Here is a 12,324-nt window from a genome sequence, read left to right as displayed (position 1 = left end):
AGCTATGTCATTATTAATAAAGCTTTGAAAACTCTCGGTGTACCGTCTTTCTTTGTAAATATGTGTAACCCATGTATAATATGTATTTGCAACTGTATATTTTTGTCATGTATTTATTTGTATTTATTTTAGACACTTATTCTGATATGTTTTGCACGGGTGAACGAAAAATGAGGGGCGCAACAAACGCGGGGTGCCGAGTTTAAGTGGGGACCGCTAAAGGTGAGGGACAAACACGGAAAGAAGAGGGGGTAAAAAGTTGGTTAAAGAAAAAGGAGTTGTGTGAGTAAATGTGTTCATCTGATATATTTTTCCCACCCTTACCTTTGGAAATATACACTTTTTTTCCTTGGATTACTTTCAACGGGACCCGGACTCTGCAGGTCTGCATCAAGTTTGGGTATCATTTTCCCAGCTGTGATTTTTGGACTGTGGACTTTAATGAATGAATGTAACATTCATAGAGATTCCTGCAAGTTCTGTTTAATCCCGTTAAATGCCTAGTCTGTAGTTTTGCCTGCGTTTGAGCCTGCTTTGTTTGGTTTTTGGTCCGATTGCGTGATGGACAACTTTTCTTTCTCAATTAAAGTGACAGATCGTCTACGCAAATGAGTTCCAACTTCCTGCTTTCCGACCCGTTTCGTGACATGATGAGGCTCTAATATCATGAAAAATCACCACCTCTACTAGTGACCTCACAAAATTCTGCTAGTTAACATGTAATGCAGAGGTGAGCAACCCAGTCCTCAAGGGCCGCATGCCCTGCACGTTTTCGAAAGGGTTTCTCTTAATCAAATCTGGTTAAACAAATGATCAGCTCGTTAGCAAGATGGTAGGAGCTTGTTAAAGTCAATTGTGATTGGAATCACTCGATTTGGAGTAGAAAAACTCCAGAATCAGGGAGGACACGGAGCCCTGAAGGACCGGCTTTGTCCTCGTCTGATCTAATGGTGAACAAATGAAATACTTTGCACGCTTTATATTCCAATTCATCACAGCAGTTAAAATAGTGGATACGCCATGCAGGGAGAGCACTCGTCTTGGGACCGGGAGGTCTCAGGTTCGATTCCGGGCTTCTACAAGTTAAAAGTCAAAGTGTCCTTGGACAAGACACTGAAACTTAATGCCCCTGATATGCAGGTAGGGAGCCTTGCATGGCTGACGGCGCTATCGGTTGTGTGTGTCACAGCAGTTAAAATAGTGGATACGCCATGCAGGGAGAGCACTCGTCTTGGGACCGGGAGGTCTCAGGTTCGATTCCCGGCTCCTACGAGTTAAAAGTCAAAGTGTCCTTGGACAAGACACTGAAACTTAATGCCCCTGATATGCAGGTAGGGAGCCTTGCATGGGTAACGACGCTATCGGCTGTGTGTGTGAATGGGTAAGTGTGAAGCACATTGTAAAGCTTTTTAGGTGGTCTTCAATGACTTGAAAAGCGCTATAGAAATGCAGACCGTTAACCATTTAAGTAACTTGAAGTGGGTTTCTGCATTCTAGCAGTTAGTGTTAAATCTGTTTCTTTCTGCTTGACGTTGGCTAGAAAACACAATATGGCAGTTTTTGCTTATACTGTATTGTGTCGTCCAACATCACAGGAGTCTGAAACTAGGGTTTTTAAAGTGTTTACGGCTATGGTTTCCAACTACAGTTTGGGCCCAAAATTAGAGTTTGTAAGCGTTCCTAGGATTTGAAAGGGTTCCTATGGTTTCCAGCTAGGCTTTCCAACCGGGGTTTGGCCATGAAACTAGGGTTTTAAAGTAGACCTAGTGATTCCGGTTAGGGTCACCAACTAGGGTTTGGCCCTAAAACTAGGGTTAAAAAGCGTTCCCAGGGTTAGAACTATGAAATGAAATGAAATGAAATGATCTGCATTTATATAGCGCTTTTCAAGTCAATGACTTCCCAAAGCGCTTTACATTGTGCTTCACATTTCCCAATAGCGGTCGTGATCTGTGCAGCCATGTAAGGGGCTAACCTGCTTATTAGGGGTAATTGGGGGTTCAATGTCTTACCCAAGGACACTTCGACATGTAACACGGACAAGCCGGGATTCGAACTGGGATCCCTTAATCCTAAAACGATCGCTCTACCTCCTGAGCTACTGCCGCCCCTAGCGTTTCCAACTAGGGTTTGGCCTTAATGCTAGGGTTATAAACCGTTCCTAGGGTTTCCGGTTTTTAACTAGAGTTAGGCAAGATTTTAAAGCGTTTCAAAGGTTTTTGGCTAAGGCAAATAAATAAGGGCCTTATATGAGCCTCACAATGAATGCAACACATCCTGTGTGTATCTATATTAGCTATATTAGCCTACTCTCTGTATAACTCAGTTGGATGCAGTGCATCCTGTGGAGAATGACGCACCATCTCTGTTGTAAGATACCACCTGAAGTTCAACTTCATTATAATATTAATGAATTACAATATGTTTCATTGCTTTGATTAAATTTAAGAAATGCAATACAGAAATTCAATTTTTATGTCATTTTTATTTTGAGGATTTGAAAAAAACTACAAAATGGAACGTGCATAATGTGCCGCTAATCTCAGCAACAAAAAGAGTGCAATAAAACGCAGAATGTATTTATAAATGACAGCCTTTTTAAAAGCTAAACAAAATCAAATTAATACAATTTAAGTTTGATTTCTGTGCATTGGGAAAACGCAGCAGCGTTCTCTGCACTCTCCTTTGATACCGTATTAACGCACCCATCCTTGGGCCTGAGCAACAAAACACAAATAATATTTCATTAAAATATCGTTAAAAATATATACTAAAAAACTCACTTAAAAAAACTGAGTTTTCCCTTGCCCTCATGTAGGTTTAGATCAGGGGATGGTGTAATAGTCTGTAGTATGCAATAGTCTGTGGTCTGTGCAGCCCTTTGAGACTCCTTTTGATTAAGGGCTAGACAAATAAACGTGACTTGACTCGACTTGACTGAGGTTTTTGAGTTTTCCCTTACCCTCATGTAGGTTTAGATCAGGGCATGGCGTAATAATAGTTCGAAGTTTGCAACAGTCTTTGATCTGTGCAGCTCTTTGAGAATCCTTGTGATAAAGGGCATCACAAATAAACATGATTTGACTTGACTACTACAAAGACTAACCAGAACAGGGCAGGTGTGACTCGACTTGACTGAGGTTTTTTTGAAACTTCCCTTCCCCTTCATGTAGGTTTAGATCAGAGGATGGGGTAATAGTCTGTAGTATGCAATAGTCTGTGGTCTGTGCAGCCCTTTGAGACTCCTTTTGATTAAGGGCTAGACAAATAAACGTGACTTGACTCGACTTGACTGAGGTTTTTGAGTTTTCCCTTGCCCTCATGTAGGTTTAGATCAGGGGATGGCATAATAATAGTTCGAAGTTTGCAACAGTCTGTGATCTGTTCAGCCCTTTGAGAATCCTTGTGATAAAGGGCATCACAAATAAACATGACTTGACTTGACTTCTACAAAGACTAACCAGAACAGGGCAGGTGTGACTCGACTTGACTGAGGTTTTTGAGTTTTCCCTTCCCCTCATGTAGGTTTAGATCAGGGGATGGTGTAATAGTCTGTAGTATGCAATAGTCTGTGGTCTGTGCAGCTCTTTGAGACTCCTTTTGATTAAGGGCTAGACAAATAAACGTGACTTGACTCGACTTGACAGAGGTTTTTGAGTTTTCCCTTCCCCTCATGTAGGTTTAGATCAGAGGATGGGGTAATAGTCTGTAGTATGCAATAGTCTGTGGTCTGTGCAGCCCTTTGAGACTCCTTTTGATTAAGGGCTGGACAGATGAACGTGACTTGACTCGACTTGACAGATGTTTTTGAGTTTTCCCTTGCCCTCATGTAGGTTTAGATCAGGGGATGGCGTAATAATAGTTCGAAGTTTGCAACAGTCTGTGATCTGTGCAGCCCTTTGAGAATCCTTGTGATAAAGGGCATCACAAGTAAACATGACTTGACTTCTACAAAGACTAACCAGAACAGGGCAGGTGTGACTCGAGTTGACTGAGGTTTTTTGAGTTTTCCCTTCCCCTCATGTAGGTTTGGATCAGAGGATGGGGTAATAGTCTGTAGTATGCAATAGTCTGTGGTCTGTGCAGCCCTTTGAGACTCCTTTTGATTAAGGGCTGGACAAATAAACGTGACTTGACTCGACTTGACAGAGGTTTTTGAGTTTTCCCTTCCCCTCATGTAGGTTTGGATCACGGGATGGTGTAATACTCTGTAGTATGCAATAGTCTGTGGTCTGTGCAGCCCTTTAAGACTCATTGCGATTAAGGGCGTCACAAATAAACTTGACCTGACTACTAATAAATGACAGTTGATAGAGACGATTAAAAATACCTCAGCAACAATGCCTTCGTAGTTGACGTGGAAGCCGAGCTGACCGAGGCCATTTCGACGGAGTGTCATTTCTGAAGTCTCGCAGCCTTTTGTCAGGAACTGTTCATGAGGGGTGAAAGAAACAGATTTTTACGACAAAATGAACTGGGCCATCAGGGGACTTAAAAACACGCATGTAGTGTAAAACACGAAAATCCGACATGGATATCCTCATTCAGTCAGCACAATGTCTAGCTTTGAAGTAGTCATCCTTCTTCAAATAACCCCTAACCCTGCAAGAATTTTCCGCAGTGCCGCGACTTGCTAGCAAAAACATTTTTAGAGCTGGGTTCCAGCTGTGTTGAGTGACACAATCGTCCTACATAATCTGAAACAGTGAAGCAATTTTGGGACAAAAGACTGGAAGTAGATTTCACGGATTTACTTTGGAACATTGCAACATGGGGTGAGAAATCGGAGGCAGAATGCTACCAAAACATGAAGAAATGCTGGTAACAGCATCTCCCGAATTACCATATTTTCCGGAAAATAAGGCGCACCAAAAAAAACAAATTGGCCAGAAATGTGAAGGTGCGCCTTATAAGCCGGCCTTCTATGCTGAATAAATAGGAAATGCGTTACCATGCTTGTGCAATATTTGATCAGTCGATAAATTTGATTGTTGGCCACAATTGCGCAGCAATGGTAGCGATGAGGATCGAACAGAGCAATGCTAACATCGCCGATCCTGTTGCCATCAAATCACTAGGGACATGGACGGTTGTTCACAATTGCATAACTTTGATTGCAACAGTAATCAAACCGGATCGCAGCGTGGAGTGCACCAGTTCTCATCCAATAAACCCCCTAGGGATATAAATGACACATAAAAGGCATCAGGTAATATCTCATTATCACACTACTTTTATTTACTCTAACTGATATGTTAGAGTAGACAGAATATAATTTCACTTTGTTAAGCTCAAACTAAGCCTCGCAAGTGACAAACGTTGTGATTATGTGCCGCCGTGCCTTTATTTCCCAGGATGATGGAATTACTTCCCACGATGCTGTTCTCTTCATTCAGCTCAGAAAGACAGAATTGCTTCCCACAATGCCCTTATCAGGCAGCACAGTGGTTAGCGCGTGTGCTGGCACAGTTCTAAGGTCTTGGGAACCTCCTGTGTGGGTTCAAATCCAGCTACCGGAATTCCTGTGCGGAGTTTGTATGTTCTCCCCGTGCTTGCGTGGGTTTCCTCCGGGCACTGCGGTTTCCTCCCACATTCCAAAGACATGCATTTCAGGTGGATTGGCCGGTCCAAATTGTCCCTAGGTGTGAATGAGCGAGCGAGTTGTCTGTCCCTGTGTGCCCTGCGACTGGCTGGCAACCAGTTCAGGGTGTCCCCTGCCCACTGCCCGATGATTGCTGGGATGGGCTTAAGCACCCCCGCAACCCTACTGAGGATAAGCGGTGCAGCTAATGAGATGAGATGAATGCCCTTATCCTCATTCACTTCTGACCTTTGTGCACTTCCGAAAGACCAGTCGGCTGTACCAAGGTCTGGTTTAATGTCTGACAATGTTCTTGCGATCTGGAACAATAATAACATCAACAATTTGACACTGACTGAAAATCACCAGCAACAAACCTCCCCGCAAGAGTCTCTTGGACCTGTTTAGTATGGGTTCTTTATGATAATCTTTGATTTAAAACAAAACCCTCATACCAACATTCCCTCATCCAGTTCCGTAAAATAGTCAGAGGAAATTTAAGATTCGGGTCTAATCCAGATCCTCTCAGTCGCTGGTAGCAGCGGCAACATATTGCAAATATTGTCTGTCTTACTGTGAGTAAATAGGTGCCGCATTGTGTTTATAAGGTTAATTATCGCTTAAAAAGTGGAATTGCAACACTTAACAAGGGGAGCAATTGGCTGAGGTTGTGAGATTGAGAGACTGTTGCTATGCAAGTACTTACTATTCATTTAAAATGAAAGTTACTGTAGCTTTAAATGAACGTACACACATTTTCTTTACAGCATATCTATTTTTCTGTCTGTAGTAGTTTGCCTGTGCAAACTAGAATGCTGGCGGTGAGTGATCTTAAGTGGTGCAAGGTCTCGAGCAGTCTCTTGGTAGCCTCTGGGAATGCTCTTGAGCTGGATTTTCTGTCGTATGCACGGCAATATTTTTCCAGATAAAACTTATAAATTGAAATTCCGATGTTTAAGGGTGCTGGTATAAAGAGGTACTACTGTTTATGTATTCCACCAAAACGCGCAAAATCTGACATGCACTAGTTAGCACTAAACCAAGAGCAGATGCATAGGTAGTTAGACCACAGGGAAACGTATGAGTTCAAAAGAACTGGGAATTGTACAAAACAACAAATTCGCCCTGGACCAGTTTCCATGGCAACAGCTTGTGAAGAGAATGGCTTGCGCAATGTGTAGGTGTATGAGTCATAAGAAGCATGTTGGCCAGTGGTCTTTTTGAAGAAAATTAGAGACAAAATCCCATCAGTGTTGCTAGCTAATCACTAACTATGGCAGCCTTTGTCTGAAGTGCTAGAACAAAGTGATACAGGCAAAAAATACAGATAGACTAATCTTTATATATATTTATAAACAGTTACCCCCCCCCACCCCCAGTACTTCGCGCTTCAGTTATCACTGGTTCACCCTGTGGATTTTTAAATTCAATTGATTTTGTCGTTTTTGTCATTGATATCATTTTATTATGCATTGTGTTCTGTTAGAGATTAGGGAGGATGCTCTGAGTTGGGTGGGTGTGACTATGGTAGGCTGGTGTATACTGTCAGTCAAACAGCGGGCGGGCACTGCCTACGTATACAAACCGGAAAGCATAGTGACCGCTAGCTTTTAGTGGCTCGTTACATGGAAAATAAGCCACCGCTACGGCGCTATCTTGAAAACGCCAGGTCTATTAGCCATGAAACGAATGATGATGGAGTTACAATTTTTGGAAACCGCTACATTCAGGACAGTTAAATTGTAATCGTTGCGGAGATCAGGACACTCGATACTAGCGCGCAGCTAATCGACTGCTCTCTAAATTGCTTTCTTGAACTGAAAGGAGAATCCCTCCAATTTAGTTTTACTTTTGGATAATGACAATGAAGACCATTCATCTCATCTCATCTCATTAGCTGCACCGCTTATCCTCAGTTGGGTCGCGGGGGTGCTGGAGCCCATCCCAGCAATCATCGGGCAGTGGGCAGGGGACACCCTGAACTGGTTGCCAGCCAAACGCAGGGTACACAGGGACAGACAACTCACTCGCTCATTCATACCTAGGGACACTTTGGACCGGCCAATCCACCTGAAATGCATGTCTTTGGAATGTGGGAGGAAACAGGAGTGCCCGGAGGAAACCCACGCAAGCACGGGGAGAACATACAAACTCCGCACAGGAAGTCCGGTAACTGGATTTAAACCCACACAGGAGGTTCCCAAGACATTAGAACTGTGCCGCACACGCGCTAACCACTGCGCCACCGTGCTGCCTGAAGACCATTCAATCAACTGCAATTCTGTTTTCTGTGTTTTTATTTGTAAATCTATAGTTATTATTTTGTCAAAGTTGTATGGTCTCGGTCAGTAAAGACGTCATACCGAGGCCAGTTGCCCCCTTGGGGGTCTTTATGAAGGTGCGACGCAATTTACGGCCATTCGACTCTGAGAACGCCCAATATTGTCTGTTCTTGGAAGCTAAGCTAGGTTGGGCCTGGTTAGTACTTGGATGGGAAACCACCAAGGAATACGTCCTGTAGGGGCAGTTACCACATCAGTCCAATGGTATGGAGGTCCAAGCTTTTATTCGAGCTATTGACCTCCCAGTGCAGAGTTTGCATGCTCTCCCCATGTCTGGGTGCTTACCAGGTCAATTGACAGTGTCAAATTGTCAATCGGTGTCGGTAAGTGAGCGTGTGAATGGTTGTATGTCTCCAAATGCCCTGCGTCTAGCTGGCAACCAGTTCAGGGTTTCCCCTTCCCTCTACCTGAAGAGGGTGGGAGGGGTTCCATCACCCTCGCAACCCCAGTAAGGATAACCGGTGCAGGCGATGGATAGACCGATATACCGTATTTTCCGCACTATAATACACGCACCGGGTTATAGGGCGCACCCCCAAAAAATAGTTTTTGGTCCTATATTTTCCATACATAAGGCACACCGGATTATAAGGCGCTACAAAACAGTCAGATAGTTCAGTCCAACTTAACATTCCGAAAGCTTGCAAAGAAGCAAATACGTGTCTCAGACATGTACAGAAACAGTGTCTGTACGATGTCAACAAATCACTCAAATGCATCGTTCCAAATATCGGAAGGCTAAAGTCTTGGGATTCAAGAAATGCCAAACATTTCTTAGTTTCCATTTTATTTTTTGCTGACAAGTGTGTGGACAGCAAAGTAAGAATTTTATGGTGCAGGGAAACGGGGTTCTTTACTGTGCATATGACAATAAACACTTTGAATTGAATTGAGTTTCAAAATAGACTCATCACAGAAACATCAAGATCGTTCTAAAACAAGATACCGGGAAAATATAAAGCCGCATAGCTCACCTAAGTTCTCTTGCAGCCATCACGTTCAATAATGATACGTAACCGTGGTCTTCTTACGACCGTGAGTGTAGTAAATCCAGGAGAGTCAAATATTTACAAATACAGGATACTAAAAAATGTTTTCTCTATGCCGTAGTTCAACCCAACTGTGATTCACATTCCATCTTTTTCGGCCAATCGCAAGCTTTGTTTCGCCCCTTTAGCCCATGCGAGCCTGCAAATGATAAAAAGGATCCGCCCCCTTTACCTCCGAATAGCTTTAGCTAATAGTGACTGATTGAAATGATGATTGACACATTGGTTAGGAAATGAAACGCCGGTATATAAATCCCAGCATACACTGCGGACGACTTTGCCTTCGGGGGAAAATCGAGTCGGCGGCTGCTTGCCTTAGTTGCAAGACTTTGCGACTTAATATTGATCCATAAATAAGGCGCACAGTATTATAAGGCGCATGGTCAGCTTTTGAAAAAAAAAAAAAGGCCTTTAGGGGCGCCTTATAGTGCGGAAAATTCGGTATATGAATAGCAGATTTGACTTAGAAACATAAATCCTGTAATCAACAACATTGGACTTAAAATTAAGGATGGTCAGGATAGTGCCAGTTCTCACCTCCAGACGTTTGAGAACCTCCTTGAAATCCTCCGTGTTATTACTAACACTCCTTAGAGACACACTTTCTCCCCGCTCGTAGAATATCCGCAAAGACACCGGGCTGCTCAGCGTCCACCCAATCACATCTTTTGTGGCGCAGTTGAAAACCACAGCTTTGATGTCGAGGTCCAACAGTATGAGAAAATCGTTGGAAATTGCCAGAATTGCCTCGATTTCTCCTCCGGTGCTGGGATCTTCTGCGTGGACAAGCCACGTGATGGCACCGAGGCTGCGGGTCTCAGCTCCAGAGTACGGCCGGCTCTTCTCCTTCTTCTTGTGGGCCAGCGAGATAAAAGGGAACTTCCCCGACGGGTCAATGGGCGTGCCGGTGGTGTGCCGCTCGGCCAAGTCCCGAAGGTACTCCTGACGGGTCCGAGTGGCCATGGCGCGAAACTTGTACGACTTGTGGGCGGCGTTCTCAGCGTTGATGACCTTGGCCAGTAGGAAGTCACGGAACACCGAAGACTTGGGGAAGGTCACGCTTTCAGGGATGGGGGGTCCGAATGAAGGCACATCTTTGGAGCGGGTAACGGCCACACTATATATGAAAAGGAGGAAAAGAACACAAGACGTTTGGCACATGGATGTAACAGAGTTAAAATTTGATTGTTTTGAATGTTTTTTTGGAATTCTCACAAAATCTGTGTTTTTGTTGTATTACTGTTAATACAGTGGAACCTCGGTTCTCGACCATAATCCGTTCCAGAACCCTGTTCGAAAACCGATTTGGTCGATCACGGAAAATCGTTTTTCCCATTAAAAGTAATGTAAAATCGTTTTAATCCGTTCCAACACCCTGAATGTTTACCATGACCGTAAACATGAAGCTAACCCAGGCTAATCTTCCGTACGAAAGATGACGCGAACATGAACGTGTAAAAATAAAAAAATCAGGTCGTTTACACGTCATTTAGCACCCCGGTCTCAACAAGTGGTGAGCGGTTAAAGGATAAAGAAAAAATTATGAATAGGATTTCTTACCTTTGTGGTGCTCAGCAGAAGCCATGCTGTATGTATAGCAAGATCGGAAACTCGCACACCTCCTTCATATTTTACTATTATTTCTTTCTTAAATGCAAAAGTTGTACGCACTACTCTTCTTCCGAGGCATAATTAGGGCTTAAAACACTCCGTTCACCGATATTCAAAACAAAAGCAAAAAGAAGTGCGCGCTCACGTGACAACAGTTCTTCACGCGGGGCGGGGGCAATCTACACCTGTACGCTGCTCAGCATCGCACCCTAGCGTACCGGGGTTCGAACTCCGATTTTTGGAACGAAAAGCGAAGCAAGAATTTCTCAAAATTTTTGGTCGAGAACCGATTTGTTCGAACTGAGAGGCGTTCAAAAACCGAGGTTGCACTGTATTCCGGTACCTTATTCAATTGTTAAGTCATGGGCGTCTGCGACTGTCTTTTTCGTTTGGCACTTTATGGGCTTCAGCGCTTGCCGTAGCTTCAGCTAATTTGCATCGCGCTGAAGGTAAGATGTGCCCAATATCAGTTGGATAAAAAATGCATATTTTGCTAGATATATGAGCTGCTTTTACAAATTATTTTGTGAAAAATATTATTATTTGTGCGTTTGTATAAAGACCCTGAAATGGCTCCTATTAAGGGACACGCTTAGATCAAGGTTCTGACAGACAAGCTGAAAGAGGGTGTCGCCATATGCAGGCAATACACAAAGAGGTAAGTATTAGTTTCAGGAGCGAGCAGCAGCAAGTCAACTGCAGGAGAGAGAGTGGGAAAGGTGAGATGGCACAACATTCATTTGGACAGGTAACTTAAAATTAGTTTTATCTGGTTATATCAGTATCAGAAATATTTTATTAACACTCCACTTATTGAAACATGAATATTTTGTTTGTTTGTTTGTACATGATTCAATTGTTTGTTTGTTTGTAAATGATTCAAATTGAATCTTTTCTTCCGGCGCCGTCACGAATGGCAGCCACTCCAGCAGCTCCCGTGTTGTTTTCGATTGTTCTCGATTGTTCTCAGCTCAGGGATGCTGCTGGAGATGTGAATTTCCCTTCGGGGATGAACAAAGTATCTATCTATCTATCTATCTATCTATCTATCTATAACGCAGAGTTTAAACTCAGGGCGATCAGTCACGCAGTAGAACACGGGAATAGAGCAGCAGCGAGAGAGTTCAACATTAATGAATCGATGGCCAAGTAAGGAAGACTAAACAAAGTTTGCGTGGCAATAAAAGCAAAATGGCCACAGTTAGAGGACACACTTGAACAGTGGGTTGTTGAACAAAGAGCAGAAGGTAGAAGTGTCAGTACAATAACTATTCGAATGAAGGCAACAGCGCTGGCACGGGAACTTAACATTAAAGAATTTAGAGGTGGTCCTACTTGGTGTCTGTTTACGTTTCACATTTTACAGTTATCATCTTATTGCTTTATTGTTATTGTTTTGCACATTACGAGTGTCACTATATTGCGATCGCACTAACGTTTAATTTACCATAACAGTATCAGACGTTTTTTTGCGTGTTGACTAAATGAAGGAAAAGTAAAATGTTATGCCTTGCTGTTGTTCAATGATGTTAAAGATGTGTCAAGAAAATGCTTTACCTCAGAGAAAATATGAAAACAGCTGTTTATTCATTTTGGGAGTGAATGGAGTTATGGAAAGCTTGTTTGTTATCTATTAATAAAGTTTGACTGACCTATCTGACTGTTTTGTTGACATTCCCTTTAGCGTGGCACCATCTAATGGTTGCATAACGTAACTACAGCCTCTACTGTAGCGCCTTAT

The 12,324-nt window shown here is 43.0% G+C and overlaps 1 protein-coding gene across 1 annotated transcript in view; it reads right to left on the bottom strand.

The window, feature by feature from the left end:
- Positions 1 to 12,324, bottom strand: part of sipa1l1 (signal-induced proliferation-associated 1 like 1) — a 117,677-nt gene that overhangs the window by 39,843 nt on the left and 65,510 nt on the right. Inside the window, exons 9-10 of the mRNA XM_088325724.1 lie at positions 9,510 to 10,089; positions 4,331 to 4,429 (exon numbers count right to left, since the gene is read on the bottom strand). Of these exons, the coding sequence (XP_088181850.1) occupies positions 4,331 to 4,429; positions 9,510 to 10,089 (679 nt within the window). The remainder of the gene's footprint in view (positions 1 to 4,330; positions 4,430 to 9,509; positions 10,090 to 12,324) is intronic.

The sequence above is a fragment of the Urocampus carinirostris genome, chromosome 20 (genome assembly GCF_059441175.1).
Source record: "Urocampus carinirostris isolate Australia breed hairy pipefish chromosome 20, RoL_Ucar_1.0, whole genome shotgun sequence".
Taxonomy (NCBI): domain Eukaryota; kingdom Metazoa; phylum Chordata; class Actinopteri; order Syngnathiformes; family Syngnathidae; genus Urocampus; species Urocampus carinirostris.
The sequence above is the reverse complement of the archived record's forward strand: the minus strand, read 5'-3'. Positions and strand labels throughout refer to the sequence as shown.